This window comes from Athene noctua, chromosome 13 (assembly GCF_965140245.1).
Source record: "Athene noctua chromosome 13, bAthNoc1.hap1.1, whole genome shotgun sequence".
Taxonomy (NCBI): Eukaryota; Metazoa; Chordata; class Aves; order Strigiformes; family Strigidae; genus Athene; species Athene noctua.
This window is the reverse complement of record NC_134049.1, coordinates 3,880,077-3,900,816: the sequence shown is the minus strand read 5'-3', so window position 1 is coordinate 3,900,816 and position 20,740 is coordinate 3,880,077. Positions and strand designations below refer to the sequence as shown.

General features: G+C 42.3%; 1 protein-coding gene and 1 long non-coding RNA gene across 14 annotated transcripts in view; one reads left to right on the top strand and one right to left on the bottom strand.

Moving 5' to 3' along the window:
* LOC141965713 (uncharacterized) overlaps window positions 1-12,310 on the top strand; it is an 87,233-nt gene extending 74,923 nt beyond the window's left edge. The window contains exons 3-4 of the long non-coding RNA XR_012634499.1: window positions 9,582-9,929; window positions 12,217-12,310. This is a non-coding gene — a long non-coding RNA (uncharacterized LOC141965713). The remainder of the gene's footprint in view (window positions 1-9,581; window positions 9,930-12,216) is intronic.
* SEMA6D (semaphorin 6D) overlaps window positions 11,093-20,740 on the bottom strand; it is a 269,723-nt gene continuing 260,075 nt past the window's right edge. For 6 of the 13 annotated variants that reach the window (XM_074917641.1, XM_074917639.1, XM_074917640.1 and 3 more), the window contains 8 exons: window positions 20,534-20,689; window positions 20,271-20,444; window positions 19,375-19,515; window positions 19,196-19,273; window positions 18,266-18,357; window positions 17,863-17,919; window positions 15,853-16,020; window positions 11,093-13,705 (listed from right to left, as the gene is read on the bottom strand). In XM_074917641.1, the coding sequence (XP_074773742.1) occupies window positions 12,402-13,705; window positions 15,853-16,020; window positions 17,863-17,919; window positions 18,266-18,357; window positions 19,196-19,273; window positions 19,375-19,515; window positions 20,271-20,444; window positions 20,534-20,689 (2,170 nt within the window). In that variant the 3' untranslated portion in view covers window positions 11,093-12,401. The remainder of the gene's footprint in view (window positions 13,706-15,852; window positions 16,021-17,862; window positions 17,920-18,265; window positions 18,358-19,195; window positions 19,274-19,374; window positions 19,516-20,270; window positions 20,445-20,533; window positions 20,690-20,740) is intronic. The other 7 variants (XM_074917643.1, XM_074917646.1, XM_074917644.1 and 4 more) reach the window with 7 other exon arrangements.

The window sequence follows — 20,740 nt, the reverse complement described above, 5'->3', positions numbered from 1 at the left end:
TTATACACCTGGAAATGAGGCATATGTAACAATTTTTAAAAAGAGCAGTGAGAGGACTTGTTTCAATTTCTCTGAATATGATAGTTTAAGCATTTAAATAGCATTTAACCAAGTAACCCACAGCCCATTGGTATCAATTATTTGTTCAGAGTTTAAACTGACGTTTCATAAGTATGTTAATTGATACAGCTCTAACTTACTATAGGTATCTTCCTAAGTGCCAATTATCTGCCTCAACATTCCCCACAATTTAAGTTTGTTAGTAAGAAGCTAATTACACTAGTTTATTGCTGATGGAATTACATGAAGAGTAGATTTCGCTCTTACATACTTATTAGACCTCAATAAGTGATCCTTAGCAGTCTGTTGCTATTCAATTAACAAGTAATAACTTCCTTAATGAATCTAATTGAAATGCTTATTTCAGTCAGGCACCTAATATAAAGCGCTTTACTTTGAGCACTTTTCTGAGTGCTAGTCTTGTTTACTTAACAAGAACAAAATGGGGCCACTGAGGAAAACTCTGAGACTGTGATGAGAACTGAACCACAGTTGGTAAATCCCTGCCAAACATGACCAGAAGTAATTTGCCAGGTGATTTCTGTTCTACAGAAATATCACGGGAATAAACCAGACATTTCTCTCTCTGAGGGTTTAAATCCATGGAGGGGATTCTGCAGCATGAAATTCTTCTAGCACATTAGCTCTGCCTCCTGCGACGGATGTAAAAACACTTGCTGTTCCGCTGGGAGCTGCATAGCTCAGCTCCAGTGCACTGCTGTGGACTCTGTCAGTGAGTTCTTGTTACAGTTCAGCTCTTAAAAACCCACTCCTTTTCTTTGTGAATCTGTACATTTGGCTTAAGAGATTGATAGAACTATGACGATGGCTATATTTAATGATCTAAAACTATCAGTATAATTACAGCCCAAAAGAGGATGTAACTGCAGGGTTTTGTACTGTTCCATGTACTTCAGAGACTGACACTACATCACCTTGAATTTAGTCTTTGCTCACAAGCGTAACCTGTGCTGAACTGTGTTGAGGGACCATTCCCGGGGCTAACAAAACCCAGTTGCTATGTGGAGACAGATTCCTAACAGGAGTGGCCAGGGAGCGTGTGTAGTGTATCTGGGGCTGTGCACACTGTACCTGGTGAGCTCTTAGGTTGGGAGTCTCCTTAATGGGGAAGGGGAGGGTTCTGAACTGGGATTTTGTAGTCTAACCTGCTTTGTCCATTTATGGGGTGGGAAGACCCAACAATGGCTGGCTTCTGAAGCTATTTTTGGTTTCAGTATTAAAAATCTGGTTTCTCCTGTAGTGAGGATTTAACAGACAAGACTTGTGCTTGTGGATAAATGCCAGGAAATCTTCCCAAGCAACGCTAAAAAATTATTCCATTTGGCAACATTAGTATATGGGCAGTAACCTTTTCTCAAGAATTTTTAACAGATAGATTTAGTGTCAAAAAAAACCATAATAGGTTGTAATATCTCCTCCAGTCTATCAGGTTTGTTACCAACTTTTTAATGTATGCCTTCTACTCATTGAATTGGAAGACCTTATTGATCTCTTTGCAGCTGAACTGATTATTGGGGTAAGAGAGAGACTTCCTGAAATAAGCCAAGAGAAATTATTCATTTAACATATTCTGATTTTAGTAAACTTCCATTTAACCTCCAGGGTTAATTAAAAAAAAAAAATACTGCTGGTTGGCTGGCATAAATTTATTAAATCAGACAGAAACTGAGTTCAGGCTAGTACATTTAATGTCAACTTTTTTAATATTCTTGGGGAAAAAAATCCACACAGATTTATAAGTATTCAGAATTGCTTTATTTTAAAACAACAGCCGTAACAGCAAAGCAACCCAACTAGGAAGATAACTCCCAAAATGAAAAATCTTTCTGCAACTTTGCATAGTTCAGAAATACTTAAATAGGGCATCGGGGTTACTGGTTGAAACCCTGTCTTTATCATGAGGTATTTATTAGCTAGTTGGTGTCTGTGGCTTCTTCGGGTTGGAATTAGGGGATTTGGTATGCTTTCCAGAGATGCCATGGTTTCTTCCCTGTGCCTACAGGGTGGATGATACACATCATAGCTGGCGTCTTTGTTAATGTCTGAACGGAGAGCAAGGATTAAATAGGCCTAACAGCTGAGGGGATTTTCAAAGGCACGAGTGGTATTTAGACATGTATCTCCTGCTGGTTTCTATTGGTTTGTCAGATTTGCTTTGAGATTCCTGGTTTGGTGTGGGTCTGTCTCCCCACTGCTCTCCCTGACCCTGTTACGGACAAGCTACTTGGGGGTTTTTGATGGAAATCTGAGGAAATTTTCAGAGGTACAAATGTCAACACTCAAGTTACATTGATGGGATGGAGGATCCTGTGCTTGATAGGGAAGAGCCAATAGAGAACCATCCTGGAGAAGGTTTTGTCTTGTCACTCATGCTGTGACAAGCTTGGAGGTGAGATCGGGTGGCATAACAAAGGAACACTCTGACTTTTCGAAGCTGGCTCCTCTGACCCTGACTTGACCTTGCATCTGAAGCAGAGGGGAGTGGGGCTAAGATATCCTATGAAGCAGCAGCCTTCACTGGAAGGACTTTATGAAAAAACCAAATGAGCACTAAAATACCAAAGGGAAGCTTCGAGACAGGTTAGTTACTGTCCTGTGCAGGGCAAGTGAAACCATGTTTTAGAGAACACGAAGAGGAGTTTAAAAAAAATCCAGTACTGGTTTTAGATAGAAACTGCTGACATTGTTAGCTGTGTGGCATTTGTGCAAGATTTTGTTAGAAGGCAACATCATAAAGCTGTCCATTCTGTCAACCAGTTTCAGGGCAAACATTTTCTCTCCCCCCCCCGCCATCAAATTAAGATGACAGGTTTCTAAGTGGTTTCAGTCTGAAATGTGACAAAAAGTATATTTTTGGCAACTGATCTTTCTTTGTGTCCTATGTCATATTTTGTCCCTGCTGGCCTGGAAAATCTTATGTAGTTAGAGCCTTTTGAGGAGTATCCCCTCCCTCAGAGTATGGGGAGAAATTCTACCTGAAGTTTTGTTCCTGTGGAAGAGCAAATCCAGCCTTTTCCCAAGTACTGCAGTTTAACAGAAGCAGCAGGAACTAGCAAGGAATGCTTGTAATATGGAACATATCATGTACAGTAAAATGTCATTTTCAAGTGCTTTCTGAACTACCTGTCCCAGTAATGAAGCAGCTCTGAAATACCATGTGACTTTCTCAGTGGGTTGCACTCCATATAACCTCACCTTTGATCATGGTGTCACTTCAGATGAAAGACTCACATGGACGGTGGTACGTTGTGCATTAGGATCAGCTGATATTCTCTAGGATCTGCAAAGTGAAGAACTATTTGAGATGTGCACTCTATGCTTGTCAAAGAGAAGTAAGTGCTGTGATAAAAAGAGTAGTTGGATATACAAACTCACCACAGTCTGGGTAGAAGGAAACTTTACCTTTATGCAAAAAGACCTCCTTAATCGGAAAGTTGTTCTAGAAGGTATTTTAAAGAGGAGTAATAATTTTTACTGTCTTTCAGTTCAGGGTCTTAATTCAGTGATTTCCTGAATGCTTCAGAAGCTCTAGGTGGCCCTGCTTGAGAAAAAGGGAGTTGGATCAGATGATCTCCAGAGGTCCCTTCCAACCTCAGCCATTTTGTCAGTCTGTGATTTTGATATTTTGATACTTCTTACTTGAGTGTTACCAATAGGAGTGAAACAAACACCACAAAACACCTTCTTCTGTTTCTGTTAGCACAAGCAGCTCCCCACAGGATGGTGTGAATGCACCCAGAGCAGGGTGGGCAGCAGGGCGAGGGAGGGGATTCTCCCACTCTACTCTGCTCTCGTGAGACCCCCCTGCAGGGCTGGGTCCAGCTCTGGGGCCCTCAACATCAGAAGGACACGGACCTGCTGGAGCGGGTCCAGAGGAGGGCACGCAGATGCTCAGGGGGCTGGAGCCCCTCCCCTGTGAGGACAGGCTGAGAGAGTTGGGGGGTTCGGCTGGAGAAGAGAAGGCTCCGGGGAGAGCTTATAGCGGCCTCCCCGTGCTTAAAGGGGCTGCAGGGAAGATGGGGAGGGACTCGTTATCAGGGGGTGTAGGGATAGGATGAGGGGTTACAGTTTTAAACTGAAAGAGTGTAGAGTTAGATTAGATAAAAGGAAGAAATTCTGTATTGTGAGGGGGGTGAGGCCCTGGCCCAGGTTGCCCAGAGCAGCTGTGGCTGCCCCCTCCCTGGCAGGGTTCAAGGCCAGGTTGGACGGGGCTTTGGGCAACCTGGGCTAGTGGAAGGTGGCCCTGCCCATGGCAGGGGGGTGGAACTGGATGATCTTGAAGGTCCCTGCCAACCCAAACCAGTCTATGATTTTATGATTTATATAGCTTTTCTCTTGTGCCTGGGAGCTTGGCATTTGACATCTTATGTCCCAGTTGATTCTAGTTAATTTAAAACCAGGCCGACTTATAGCTACACAGAATGTGGTCTAGGGGTGTCAGAGGACTCCACACACAAAATGTCAGCTGGTCTAAGCAAGTCCGTTCAGCTCCTATTGCGGTACCTGCCGGAAAACCCTCCAAAACCCAGAAAAAGCAGAGTGTTCCCACAGAGGCATTTTTCTTACTCTGAAGCCTTGATCTCCTTATCAAACGTATGTGGGCAGGAATGATGTTACGGCTATGTCCTGTTACAGCAAATGCTTTTCTGCAGATGTGCATCCTATTTTGCTGTGGCCTTGCTCACACCTCCTTAGCATTTGCTTTCTGGGAATGTCTGAGTGATTGAGGGTGAAGGCCTGGCCCCATGCAGTTCTGCCGTCTCATTCGATGGAGCCAGTATTTCACCTGTGCTAACAGTGACAGAGACTGAATGTCGGAGCTGCATGCACAAGCTTTCACAGAAATCAATTCTCACATACAGCATTAATATTGGAAGTGCCTCTCGCTCACCTAATCGTTGGCCAGGCACAATAACCTGTGACTAATAGCCATTCACGGTTATACAGCACAGCCTGATTATAAAAATTTGCCATTAATCCGCAACAAAAAAAATCTCAAGCTGTTAATTGACCAACATGTATTCCTGAGGAAATCGTAGTAATCAGATGGATATTCATGGCACAGAAAGGAGAGATACAGCTAACTCGTGCTTTGCTTTTATGATTCATCTGCTCTGTTCTACTTTTGATTATTTTTTCCTCATGTGAGGCCGGTATTGTAAATCAAAGATTTGAGAAATAAGCCTGTGCTTGAAGTGACCCAAATTAAAAGCCAATTGCCACCTTTCTTCTCTTACTAGGCAGCCGTCCATTTCTGTGCAGGAGCAGACATATGTCACACAGCTACAGAAGCAAACCGTTAGCTCATGGTCTGCCTTTGCCAATGTTTAAGGTCAGCTACTGGAAAAAGTTACAAAACAGCTGTTACAGCCAGGTGTGATCCTGCAGAAGGGTCTTCACTGAGAACGGTTATTCTTTGCTCATTGTTGTGCAAGTCAGTAAGACTCTGCTTTGGAAAAACAGCCTGTGATTTGTGAAATAAGGACAGCAAGATGTGTGAAGGTCAGTTTTGGGCTTGGGCTTTTTTTTTTTTTTTTTTTTTTTTTCTGGCCATTCAAGTTTTTCTGTTGTAAGCTTCCTTTTTTGTTGATAAATGGGGCCCATTCCTGAAAATAGTTGGGACAGCTTGTCCACATGGTAGATTTTCTTCTTCCCTACCCATAAAGTATTAAAGGACTTTGAGCAACACTCTTTGTGACTGGCATGAAGGGCAGAGGCACCAGTCTGGCAGAGAGGACACAGCGTCACCACTGCAGCCCAAGGAATTCTCAGACTTTACCTAAACATGGTGACCCTCTGGCATCTCCGCTCTGGTCAGCAGCCTTCACTTTAGGACACAGGAGTGGATCTAGTTACGTTTTTAATGAGCAGAGCTCGGAAAAGTTGTTGGTTCACTGTAGGAAAAAAGACAGCAAGCAGACCGTAAATCAGGTCATTGGATGAATTCAGAATGCACTAATAAAATCAGAGCTTCCAATAAATTTCATTTCAGGCAGAGTAGAAACAGTTTCTCAGTTGAGAGTTCAGGACAGATTATAATTTCAGATGTGTGTCAGGCCAATGCAATATGTCTACAAAAATGCTTGCAGGCAGGCAGGAATGGCTGGTCCAGAGTCAGGTCCTCACACCAGTAGGTTTGAATAAAAACGCAAAAATTTTCAGTTCTCTGAGCAAAGCTGAATCTAATTAAATATTTAATGTTTTTTTTTTTTCTCCTAAATCCTTTCGTTTCTTGCTCTTTCATACTGTGATATGATGACATTTGAACAACAAATGCAGTCTTGGTAGGTTGGTCTCCTGGTACTGCTTTTTATATGAAAAGCTTGCACATCCCAGCTGAAGTCCAGATGCTGCATTTATGAAGTATTTTGTCGTGATCAATTTTTTAAAAATATTTTTCCATCCCATGAAATTAATAGGTACCTGGGGAAATACCAACCAACTCCTTCCCATTCTGGCAAATACTAACCTTTCCCAGATGGAAAGGGATTTCTCTTTCCCTTTATTTACCTGCAAGATGTCCTTGCTGGTGCTGGGTATCACGGAGGGAGAAGGAAAAATAAGAAAACCTTCATAAGTGGAAAACGTTACAAACAGACCAACTGCACATACTCCAACTAAGAACACTGCCTTGTGAGGATCCATTGCACTGAATAAACCCTGCATAATCTTCCCAGGGTCACAGAGTGAGTCATTAGCAAGACAGCACCAAGACAGAAGCATCCTGATATTTGTAACTACTCTGATTTAAGACCCCAATTTAAAAGGCCATAGGTTTGTGCTGGCGGCGCAGTCATAGAGATAACTACTTATGGCTTTACAAATTGGTTTTCTTGCAGTCTTCTCACTACTATGGGCCTGCAGCCCTTTTTTTGTTTTGTCTTTTTTACTTGTCTGTGTTCTGTTCAAAATTATTTATGTTTTTTCCACAAAAAACAAAGCAAGACAAGAGATGAGCAGGAGGCTCTCCTCTGCTCTGATGTGCCCACAGCAGGACTGCGTGTGCCCCTCAGCAGCCCTGAGTGCTCGGGCCAACTCTGTGCTCTGGGCCTATGGTTGTGAAAGAGAGACTCCAGGTGACCCAGGAGACTCCTCAGAGTGTCTGAGGAGAAAAACTTTTTTTTTCTTGTTTTTTCTTCCTTTCTTTTCTTTCTAAGCTTTTCCTTATGGGTGCAGTTCCCTTTCAGAATGGGGAGTCTGTAGATGGCTGCTTTGGCATCATCATTAAAAACAGAGTAGTTTAAAAGCTGCTGCTATGGCAAGTTAGCCTTGGCTGCCATGTTCCCCCTCTGTTAGCAAAGGGAAAATTTTTCTTGTACTTACTTTTCTAACAAATAGCAAATACTTGTTTTCATAGACTTCTGTGGTGTTTGCACCCACCATGTAGTCCAGCAGAGCATGTCAGGACAGATGTCAGGTTACAGCGTTGGTGGGTAAGGGAAGAGCAACCGACATCATCTACCTGGACTTGTGCAAAGCATCTGACACTGTCCCACACAACATCCTTGTCTCTGAACTGGAGAGACATGGATGTGACAGATGGAGCACTCGGTGGAGAAGGAATTGGCTGGATGGTCGCGCTCAAAGAGTTGTGGTGAGCAGCTCGATGTCCCGTGGAGAGCGGTGACGAGTGGCGTCCTCAGGGGTCGGGGCTGGGACCGGCGCTGTTTGACATCTTTGTTGGGGACACGGGCAGTGGGATCGAGGCACCCTCAGCAAGTTTGGCAATGACACCAAGCTGTGTGGGGGGGTCGACACGCTGGAGGGAAGGGATGGGCCATCCAGAGGGGCCTGGACAGGCTGGAGAGGTGGGGCCGTGCCAACCTCGTGGAGTTCAACAAGGCCAAGGGCAAGGTCCTGCCCATGGGTCGGGGCAATCCCCAGCACAAACACAGGCTGGGGGAGGAGTGGATTGAGAGCAGCCCCGAGGAGAAGGACTTGGGGGTGTCGGTGGATGGAAAACTGAGTGTGAGCCAGCAATGTGCGCTGGCAGCCCAGAAAGCCAACGGTATCCTGGGCTGCACCCAGAGCAGGGTGGGCAGCAGGGCGAGGGAGGGGATTCTCCCCCTCTCGTGAGACCCCTCTGCAGGGCTGGGTCCAGCTCTGGGGGTCCCAAGTAAGAAGGACATGGACCTGCTGGAGCAGGTCCAGAGGAGGCCACGCAGATGCTCAGGGGGCTGGAGCCCCTCCCCTGTGAGGCCAGGCTGAGAGAGTTGGGGGTGTTCAGCCTGGAGAAGAGAAGGCTCCGGGGAGAGCTTATAGCGGCCTCCCAGTGCTTAAAGGGGCTGCAGGGAAGATGGGGAGGGACTCGTTATCAGGGGGTGTAGGGATAGGGTGAGGGGTAATGGTCTTAGATCGTGGATCTAGATTAGACATAAGGAAGCAATTCTTCCCTGTGAGGGTGGTGAGGCCCTGGCCCAGGTTGCCCAGAGAAGCTGTGGCTGCCCCCTCCCTGGCAGGGTTCAAGGCCAGGCTGGACGGGGCTTTGGGCAACCTGGGCTGGTGGAAGGTGCCCCTGCCATGTCTTTAAGGTCCCTTCCAACCCAAACCAGTCTATCACTGTCTGGCTAGACCCATCCAGCCACTACATCACTCTGCTTAAGTGAAGGCTGGTCTGGTATAGACTAACTAACTGTGGAAAATGGTCATTTGACACCTTTTTGATAAATACAGATAATTTCTGAACATTTGTGTTGTAGATGCTTGTCACATGTTTGTCACTAACAAACATAGCTGTTTGTAATTTCTCCTGACAACCCTTCAAGCAGGTGTGCTTCGAGGGTACTGCCCCTTTGCAGAGGCAGCTCCGTTAGCCGTGCTGGCTGACACCTGCCCCTCAAAGGCACAGTGAATTTTAAAGTGGAAAAGCAGCACAGGCTTGCAGCATATGACACTTGTGTATGTTTGAGGCAGTTAGTTAAGATATCAGATAAAAAAAAACCCCACAGCATCAGTAAAAAAGAAATCTGAACTTGCTTCTGCACTAGAAGAAATATATACTGAGGCATTATAGGTTTGGGATTTTTTTTTTTTTTTTAGTGCTTCTACCTTTAATTTTTTTAACGATACAACTACATGCCATTGTACTGTTATAACATGCACAGTAATTTCAAATGATTAATACTGTGATAGCATAATCTCATAACAAATAATTTTTATCCATTATCTAAAATCAACTTTTAATTAAAAGCATACGTTATATTTGTTTTCTGATACTAAATGACACTGATTATTTTAAAATTACGTGTGATGTTGGCACATACTAAATACATGGCATGTGTATTTCTGTTGGGCTTTTTACTGTCTGCCTGCAATGTGAATTTCAATTATTAAGCATTAGTAAGTATTTAGGAATGTCCTGCTATGTAGGGTCTGCAATTACTTTTGCCAGGAATTATCTGTCTTTTCATAGCCTGCATTTTAGATGGAACACACTATTGTCTTTCAAAACTGTACTGTATTTGCACAAATTTAATTTTTTTTTCCTAACCTTTAACAAGGAAAATTTGCAGGAACCAGAGCCCAGCTGAAACCCGGATCAAGCTCCAGTGAAGGTTCGATGGGCATATATTGTGTATTTTCAAACTCAGTGCATCTTGTTGGGTGTCACGCGGGCAACCCTGACCGTACCGCGCGCTCGCACACGTGCCAGTCCCTCTGACGTTCTCTGTTTGCCTCGGGAGGCTGTCAGTCACCTACAGACACGCACTCTCCCTCAGGAACACGCGTGTCAGCGTGTGGCCGCAGTGAGAAGGGGAGGACGCCCCGGTGTGTCACCAACCACCTGGGCCAGGCCCCGCAGGGCTGAGGAGAGGGGGGCTCTGGGCCTTCCCCACACAGCTCTTGAGGTAAGCAGAGCTCATCCTCTACTGTAACCCCGACAACAGTGCACCTGAGCCTAGCTTCACTAATAATGAAATTACACACTCGGTACATCGGAATATTTTATTTTTGACTTTACATGCGGTGTTAAAAACCCAAAGAACGTATTATTTACACATCCACAATACAAGTTTACAAGATATCTATACATGTTAAAGTACTCTATAGTATAGAGCAGCTTCATTTAAGGGTTACTTTTTTTATGCCGTACCATTAAAAAAGATACAATCTGCGTTTACCTTTGCACAAATGGATAAAGCATCTTTTATTATTAAATTAACAGAATAAGGACTAGGTTGAATGTTAGAAATTTCAACATAAATACTGAGAGAACTCACATTACCATCTACAAGGCAGCACAATGTTACAGGAGGTTATCAGGGTTCACATACATTTATCTTTCGGTTTCACACAAGTCTGTATTAATACTTGTAAAGTGAATTCGGATCAGTTTGTGTCTTTTGACAACTGAGTACATTTTTAATAGTTATTAATCTGTAGTGTTTTAGTTGCAAGACAGAAGTGTTTAGGAAGAGAGATCATTGATTTTTGGATCCAGAGGTCTCAGGAAATAAATGTCCCTTACAGCCTTACAAGAAAAAATGACTACTTCTATCCTTTATTCTTTGTCTGTAACAGAGATCGAGTTTTCAGTGAGTAACCTTTTCTCCCCTTTGAACACATAATATAAATCTCCACCATCTCTGAAACCCATTGCAGTTATCTGTCCCGCTAATTCATGAATATTCCTCTGCCATAGTTATTTCTATAGTTATGTTCAATAAACAATGTGGTAGTGTGTAGTTTGCAAGCTAAAATAGCCATCTGTGTGGAACATCAGCTGCAAGTGGATACTGTAAAACCTACTAAATAGCTTACACAACTTTAGCAGGTGTTCCATTACCCTAGAAACCTCATTTGATTTCACATTATAACTGTTTGATCCTTCAGAGAGCTGGAGTGGAATGTTTATCATGGTAAGGTGATTTAATGCTGCTGTCTTCTTGGATTGTAGGCTGCCTTTAGTTACCATTAATTATTCTTGCTTTTTATCTTTTTTTTTGGGTGCTGTTGAGAGGTTTTACAACTGGCACTCGGGAGATATGTGCTATAGTGAGAACACTTGACAGATTTATTTTTTTTTTTTTTAGTACTTTTATCATTTGCATGAATAAGGCACAAAATGCACAGATTCAGGTAAACTCACACATAGTATTTACAGAATATTGTCATTACCTGCATGACTTTGGAAAAAAAACAAAACCTTACATTACACAACAAAAACAAATTGATTGCACTACTGTTGAGTTTTCACAGACTGCTTCTGCCAGGCCAATTAATGTTTCTTCTGTTTTATTGACAAGAGTCTATCAGCGTGTAGGGCATTATTAAATGCAACAAAAACGTAACCTTCTCTAGTTACACAGGCCTTCGCCAGGTCAATCGATTATTAGCTGCCCTCAATGAGAAGTACAGGGGCTGAAGTTCACAGTGGCCAGGTATTGGATGGAGGCACTGTGGAAACACAGTAAAACCCCCCCGTTCCAGCCCAAAGCACTAGATTTGAAATGCACAGCTCTGAATCAATAGCAGCACAACAGAGTTATGAAGAATTAAACGTATCTGCACTCTTTCACTGGGTGACTATTTCATCAAGGCATTACCGTTCAGAAGGCTGGCAGAGATGCACAGTTCATCCTTAGCTGTCTCCAACCTGAACCCAACGGGCTGCAGAAGGCAGAGTCATCTGTTTGTTCAGTTATGCTCAATGTAAACAATTCCACAGCATAAAAGATGCAATGGGAATCTAAGTACATCCTAGTGTGTACAGTACACACGCACATCCACACACACGCACAGCTTCATCTGTGGCACAAACAAAATGCCACACACATGGAGAGAAAAAAAGAATAATGCTACAGTTGGGCCAGAGACTGAATTCCAGCAAATTGATTATTAACCCAGATATTCATTGAGACATTACCATTTTCTGACATTTGTGCAAGAGGCAAGGTGAATGCATACATATTAAAATGTTCACATTTAATGGGAAGGACCACACTTAATGGCAGTCTAAAATGGAACCCATTTTTCAAGTATTTGCTTACTGATTTTTGTTTTTCCCAATAACTCTTTTTAGCTATTTAGAACAGTAAAGTAGCCCCCACCCCATTGTGCTACATGTCTCCTTAGCTCCAAACAAAAGAAATGTAATGACCAGCACTTTCCTTTGTTTTTTGTGTTTGCTCTTAGCAAGTACACGAAGTCTTGCTATAGCTACATGTGGCGAGACACAGATGTTGCTGAACTAAAGACAGTTTCTTTGGCCACTTTGTTCTCTTCAATAACAAGCAAGTCTCTGTCTTATGTGTCTACCACAACATCATCTCACAACCTGTACAGGTCAGTGCCACACTCATTTTTACCACAGACGTGTCCTAGTAACTGTATTTGTTCAGTGGTCTGACTGAAGTTGTCTGAGGAACGAATGAGGGTTTTGGTGGCACGTCGGGTTTTAAGGAGGGTGTCCTCTTTATTCCTGTACGAGGAAGGGTGCCATTGCTCGTGTAACTGCTTTGCCTGGACAAGGAAGGCTGGAGGTGAACGGTGACAGGCGTCCCTTGCATGTAGTCCATCTTTGTGCCTGCCGAGGGAGGCATGTACCCCCCACGATTAATACTAGGCTGTCTGGATAACAAAACACCATTTGGTGAGTTTAAGTTTTTAGGAAGGGCAGATATTGAATGCCTTTGTGAAGAATTTTTGGGATAACCTCTCTGCCTTTCCAAAGAGGTCATTGGTACTGCAGGGGTGGTGGGAACGTCCACTCGTTTTGTGGGGCTGTTTCTTGGAAGAGTTGATGGAGGAGAGTATAAAGATGCCTCCCTGTTGGGGACCTTAGGGGGGATCTCAGACATATTTCCCATTGGATCCAGCATTAAAGTCTGGTGAGCTACTTGAATATCTCCCATAATTGCTTTGGGATTACCAGTAGTTTCATTTAAATGTTTCAGAAAATCATTCAGGGTGTTCCTGGAATCAACAGATCTCCTGTGGTCTCTTTTGCTGGATGTTTTTGTAAGTGGATGATCAATATGTTGCATCTTTTTGTCTGCCTTGTGCGCATTAGAATTTGAGAAAGATGTATTGTAATCGTGGGTCGCGTTGGGAAGAACGATAGCACTAGGAATATGCCCGTGGCTTAGAGGAGAGTGGGGTGGAGGACTGGAAGGAAAAAACTGAGGGCTTTTTAGGGGGGTTTCCTTTCGTGAAGCATTGAGGTTACTATGAGCTTTGTCCGACTGACTTTTCATAGCCTGCAGAGTCTTTTGTTGAAGAACTGGTGTAGATTCAGGAGTTGGAAGCGCAGCTAATTCCGGAGGCTGGCCCCTGTGGTCCATCATCATGGACTTCGTATCACCATTTGGTGGCAACTCCTTTCTGCTAGTCAACAGGTTGGTGTAAAGTTTGGGTGAATCAATGTTTTGCTGATATTCCTTGACGGGACTATCAAACAGCCCATTCAGTTTAGCAAAGCTCCCACTGGAGTCAGTACAGGACTGAGCTGATTCTGCATCTTTGTGTATTTTTCTGGATTTCCGTACAAATATATCCCGGTAACAGTAAACGGCCACTCCCGCAATAAAGGCTCCCAGGACAAAAGCAGCAAAGACACAAGTGATTAGGACATTCATATGTACCATTTGGTTGGACTCTCCTGATTGTACTTCCCACCTTACACCTGCAAAAGACATGCAGTATATCATAAATCTACATGTACTTCATAACCAGTACGTTTCAGAAGAAGGCAGCCCCCCTCAGGGACCTGTCTATTAACTACTCTTAAGTGCTCTGGGTGCAGTGTTAGTGAAACTGAGTTGGATCCTACAACCCACAGCACGGGTGAATGTAAATAATTTTTTAAATGACTGTGCAAGCATTGATCGGTTTAAATGAAGACTGACTGTTTTCTTTGATAGTGAGGAACGCCTGTCAAAGCTTCTCTCCTCATATTATGTTTATTTTAGCCTGTCCCCAAATTTCCTTTAAGGCTCACAAACAGGGGCCTGTACGTTATTAACATTAATGATTTCTGCTGGAAAATTGAGGTTAGAAGGTGCTACTGGGCCAGACAGCAATTAATAACTCATGGATGGATTTCTTTCTCAATCTTCTGCTCAACTCATAAATCAGTATCAAAAGAGAGACAGGATTATGGAAATGTTGTGTAAAACTGTATAATGTACGTACTGCATTGTTATAACCACCTTAATGTAATAATGGTGCAAAACTTGTAAACTAATACATCCGTAGGTTGGTAGCCTTGGAGTGGCACACCTTGCATTATGTAAGTAAGTGTACAATTTTTGACGTTCAATATTTTGTCATTCTATTAGAGCACTATTTTTTCTTTTCTTTTGTCAATAATGAACATAAATACTTGCATAACATTAAAAAAAACCCCAACTTGCAAGATTAAGTTATTAGAGAATGTTAAAATTTAGAAAACTTTTCGCTTAGGCCAAGAAGTTGGATATTGGATTAGTTTATTTATTTGTGTATTAACAAGGTCCCTTTGTTTTTTGAGATTTTTAAAGCAACCACAGACATCTTGCAGCTAAGACAATGTTAGTTTGTAATCAAAATAATTCTGTTAACCCAAGGGATGCTCTATTCTGCTATCCCAAGGGATGTTAAAATGGAAGAGCAAGAGGGAAGGAACAGATTCAACTTTTGTTAGAGGCAAGGCCTTTGAACATTGTTAATGTTCAGGGTTATAGGTTTTAATGGCACTGTGCAGAAGAAGAAAGAAAACATGAGTAACGTTCACAAATAGCTATGACACAAAATGTGATTCAGAACCAAGAGCAAATGATAACAAAAACTTAAAGCAAAATGGAAAATAACTGCAACAAATTAAAATGACAAATGCACTGCCATAATGGCTGATAGGAAACCTGATATGTTTTGGTGAATGGTAATAAAACACAAATGGCTTTTTTGGCTGGTGAGATTTTCAGTAAATACAGAATTGTGCAAACATGTCTGTCACCTGGCTAGTGTGTACTGATGAAGACTTGTGTTAAGTTTTGGTTATGTGAGTGGAAGCTTCTTGTTTTCTTTGGTTGACTGCACTAGTCCTACTGAGTTGGAAGTCTTTGTTGCTGTAAGAACCTAAATCAAAGGTTCACGTCGCTGAAAGAATGGCTACGGAAAGACGGATTACATGCAGAACAGGTTTCTGTGTTTGGTTTAAAACCTCTGTGTGTCTCTATGTACTGAGCTCATCTGTAAACTGATGCTCGTAGCCAGAGAATGAAAATTCAGCTCGGCCTTACTCAGATCTGACCCCCGTTCTTCAGAAACATGCTGCAGGTGGACAAGAGTTTGGGATATGCCCCATTTTTAACACATGGATCTGTCACGGTGCTGTGTTATGTTTGCTGTTCCCTACTGTCATCCTCCCCAACCCCACCCACAAACTAAACAAAAAAACCCCAATATTAAGCTCTTGTAAGCAACCATTCATGAGGACTAATAGTTTTATCCAAACTAGACTGGTTTGAAACAACCACCAGGAGGTGCAAATAAGTCTCAAATGTTAATTTTTTTGGATGCATCCAGAACTCCCACTGATTTTAATGGAAGCTTTGCAGCACCCCAGGAATAAAAGGCCGAGCTTATTATCTGTGTTTCCCATTATAAGCTCTAAGCAGCACTTCGTACACTGGGTAAGTAGGTATGAAAAACATGATTGCACTGTCTGCATATTCACAGGAAATGGGTGTAAAATATAGCCCAATCATGGCTGTTACATTTAAGCCTTGGACAATGCTGAGACTATCAGGTTTCCAGTCAGCTGCAATGTATTCCCTGTTAAGGCCTTACCCTTTGGGACACCTGATAATGGATCAGAATAATCAGAAGTGTTTGGGTCATCTTGAACTACAAATTTCCGAGAGCCAGTCACTTTAGGTTTCCAGGAACCAATCACTTTAGGTGATATAACTGGGATACTTGCCATTGTGGTAATGGAAGCTGAGGAGAACTCCATGTCTGTGGTGGCAAACAGATTTTTATTAATGTCTATTACAGTCAGGCTTTCCTCACTGTTTCATGGCACATCTAAGCTATAGCTGGAGACAGTATTTAATGGGAGTTACATGTCAAAGCAAAATGTGACCCTCTACACTCCACAGAAGTACAGAGGGCTGATTAAAATCAATTGGTTCAAAACTTTAAGTATGAAAAAAAATACATTAAAACATCAACGGCTGCTAGCCAAAAAGCCAGAGAAGTCAAACATGAAAGCAGTGCAAAAGTTAAAATAAGCAACTGGTGGAGGTGAAAGGCACAACTTATTCTACTTAATTGCTGTATTCTTCGCTGGAGACAACACACTTGGCTGCCTTTTAAACATCTTCAAAAAAAAAAAGAAGTTACTTGGAAAGATACACACTCATGACAGGTTACGCCTGAGAAACCAGATCAGCTCCATTACTGCTATTAGAGTATAGCAGGAACTGCTGAACGAGCCGTTTCTACAGGTGGGGATGAAAGGAATGTTTTTAACCCCGATTTTGCAATGGTTCCCAAGGAACAACGTTGCACAGATTGTGGCTCCTCCGTAGTACATGCTGAACAGAACCACCCTAGCCTACATGAAAATGCACATCAGGAGGAAACACATCAAAGTGGGTTTACAAGCCAAAGCCTACTTTGCACACTCGAGTATTTTGTGTTCACTGTCCCAGTAGGTTTAGGCGTGAATGTCTATGGCTCAAGATCCGACTCAGAAATGTACTTCAAAAGCACACTCAGTCAGGAGTTGGGAATAAGGTTCTGTTATATCTGTGTCCTAAAATACCACTTTGAAAATTCAAAACACACAACCAAGGTAATGTTTCCATGTAACAGTTCAGTTTTGTTTTGCTTTTGTAAGCGAGTCTCTAACTTACGTTATGGGTAAATATCCCTGGAAAATATTTGCCTCAAACACGACTTCTTGTCAAGTTACAGGAAGTGCAAATATTGGAAACCAAAACACAAAATAATCTTCTTGTTCTTGTTGCGCCCTTACAAATTTAACATAGAAATAGATTATTTTCGTATTTGTCAGTCAGAAATGTGCCCTTGGTTTGAAAGCAGAGACTCAAGTTCCAGGAGCAGAGACTGGAAAATAAGGGCTCTGCCTTGCTCCTGTTGAAGTCAACACAGGGTCTGCTTTTGAGTTCAGCAGAGGAGCGCTGGGTCCTGCCTCCCTGAACACCAGGGGCTGACGGTGAAAACACGATTAGAAAAATCACTGAAGGAGAAAAGGATGTGAAAGTCCATCTGACAACAACGCGTAAGTTTTTTCTAAGCCACCTTTGTCTACACAAGTCCTCATTCAGCTACGCAGTTTGTGATGTTAAATTTTTCCATTAGCATAAACTACTTAAAACATTTCAAAAATACAGAAATACACATTTTAGAAAATGTGTATTTGCGCAAAAAGCTTGCTGGGAAAGAAGGAAAAGAGGAAAGGAGAGGTAAGGAGGAAGATGATGAAATTCTGCCATTCATCTACTAGAGATGACCAACGGGGGCATTCACAAATGCATGGCTGGGGATAAAGAGTAAAGCTTAGTGGACTTTCGTGCAGTGAAGATGTCATCTATGTTAATCAGGCTCTTTAATAAAAGATGTCTCAATAAATAATGAGCTGTTAACATGCGGCTACACAGGGTGAAGTGCTGAGTGAGAAGAGTCTGACTATCTTTACCATCAGTGGGAACATGAGTAAAAGCACAAAAATGGAGGATTGCCAACTGTGCAAAAGGAAGGAAAAAAGGGCTGAAAATGCTGAACTGAAGGAAAGTAAAGGTCATTAATTCAAAAAAATTAAAAAAAACTAACCAGATGTTGGGTCGCCAAATATTTTGTAATCTGGTGTAGCTGTAGTAGCCAAAATTTCTAAAAGAATTAAAGGAACAAGTAATCAGTAAAAAGTAACAAAAAGAAAGCAAAAAATCTCAAACCTGAGTAATGGAAAATAAAAACTAAAATATTACTGGTTACAAAAAAATAAATTCTTCAATACTTCGCTGTAGACCCCAGATAGTTGTAAACTGGTGAAGGAAAGACAAAACTCTGCCACCCAGGACCAAAAAGCTCAAGCTTTGTGAACATTCACAGTTACACCAGGTGATGCGGTCATCATGTTATCGAAAAGCTCATCATAAATTTAACATCCATCGTGAGGTGTGGCCACAGACTACTGTCGAGACATTCCGACCGAGCAGCAACGACTGTGCCTTACCGTGGCAGTCCCCAAGCTGCGCTGTGTTGCCGTATTCCACATCTTGTACGTATCCTCCCATGCTGTGGTTGTATGAAACAAACAAAGACAACCTGCAATTAACAGTATTAGTAGGGAAACAAATGGTGACTTTTTTTTTTTTTTCTTCCCCCCTCCCTGGAAGCAGCAAATAGAAACATACACAAGAGCTAGTGTGTGGCCCAAAAAAATGGTTTTACAAAATGCAGAAGTTAGTTATAAGCAGGCTTTAGAACTCTATGTATGTGCTTATGTCAGTAAATAGAAAAAAAAAAAAAAAATCTCTTTTTTTCAGTAACTTCATCATGTCTTCTACATTGGGTGTACTCTTAGTTTTAGATACAACCATGCAATTATACTAGTTAGTTTGCACAGCCCTGCTACAAAGGCCTCTTTTTTTAAGATACAGCTGCTAATGCGCTGTATATTACAGACTTGATTTGTGCAAAATGCCTTTGGTATGCATATATATCACCCAAGCTCCAGCGTGGAGGCAAAAATCTCACTCTTTTCCCCACTGTGAATCCTGTGCTTTCATATTTGCAATTGCCTGCGCCTTGGCCGTGAGCGTGCCTGGGAGGGGATACTGTCTACTGTCCTCTCTGAGCTGCTCAGGTTTGCAGGCAGCAGTTTCTTGCCTTCCTGCATCCAACTGCTCTTCCTACAGGTCTGCTTGTCCTCCCCCACACATGTAAAACTCCCACTGAAAGCAAGTCTTCACCTAGAGATTGCAGAATTAGGTCAGACTTTAGCATTCTGTTCTCGTCCATATACAGTACATTGAAAAACTTTCTTTAAAAAAAAAAAGGAGATTTATTAATTGAGTGCCAGGGAACAAGCACAGGGTATGAGCTCGTGTGGTCTATAAAGCACATGTGGAGGTGCTGGGCTGGCTGGAAAAGGAGTACTTACAGCATGCCGGGTGTCACTCTTCCACATGCCTCGTGGTCTAACCAGCCACAGTATGGGTCCCGGGAAGCAATACATGCCCTTGCAAGAGAAAAAGCCCAAAAAATCATGCATTTTTTACTTCCTTCCCAAGAGCTGTTGGTGCCCTTCCTTTAAGGGGGAGTTCAGGAATGGGGCCGTACTTTTTACATGAGCCATGACGCTCACACCGACTCAGAGGAATCCTAATGACGCAGCTGGAGAACGCCACGAACAGAGCGTGGTGGTCTCTGTCCAGCTGAAGGGAAATGACTCTTCTGTCCTCCTCGCTCTCAGCATTACACCTGTTCAGCAAAAATAATGGGAGGCCATTATTTTAGTAACTGTAGTACTTTGTGCAGTGCTTACACTGCAAACATTTTATTTATTTACTGTCTGTGTAGATACTGACAAGAGACTTTTTATGTATATAAATGCAACTTACTAGTCCTTGCAGAGCGATTTCTAAAGAAACCTATGGGTTATCAAATGCCGGCTTCTGGCTCTTATTTACAGCTAGGTGACAAGTTCACTGAACTATGTAAGAAAAAAATCTAAATCCATTTTCTTTGTTCTCTCAGTCGGCATAAATATCTCGACAGAGCAGAACAGGAGTCCTCTATTGGATGCCTGTACACTCTAATTGGAACACTTCCGTTCCCAAATTCTTTGTGCCAGAATAAACAGGTTTAAAATGATTAGATGTAGTTTACACATTATTGGTCACTCTTGAGAAACGCTCAAGATAAGCTCACATAATTTCTTTTTAGCAGCAGCAGATAGTTCTGACGTTTTATATTCAGGAAGAAGTGTATCTATTTGCAGAAGAATTAGACTGTATCACTGACGTCACTGGAGTGGAATTAGGTTGTTTGCTCAACCCATGCAAAATGGCAAATAACCAAGTATGTTCAGGTTATTCAATATGAAGAACACTGTGAAATGACAAACAAGTGGTGATGGTGGTGATAACGAGTTGTTTCTTTTGTTTTCCGTAAATTTTTTTTTAGCTTGGTACCAAGGACTAGATGAAGAACTTAGGTGTTCTGGCAGTACTTACTTTGCATGATTATATGCTTCAATCTCTTCCAGTAATACACTGTCATTCAAAGAAAAAGGCCCAGTCTTTGCCAAGATTTTAAGTACTACTCCTGCTTCGGAGCCAACAAATATGACTGTGTAGTTCTGGTAGGGCCCAGCAGCGTGGTCTACAGCAATTGCTGTCAATCTGTATCTATCAAGACCAAGAGGCGTATCATTAGCGGCGCGTTTTTCTTGTTTTCCTTTCCACATGCATTATTTCTGAACGGTGTCGCTCCATACCTGACACGAGTTTTGGTAAACCAGGGCTCTTCAATGACTGAGGGAACAGCTGAATCCATCAAAGGATGAGATTTGATGAAGGAGAGGGTTTCGTCGGGGAAATCAATGGAGGTTTTGTAAGCCTCTGCTAGGCCATGTTTTGCACAGCAGCCAGGTCTGAAAGGAGAACAACATTGTTTTCCACTTGGTATTTTAGTTAATGAGACA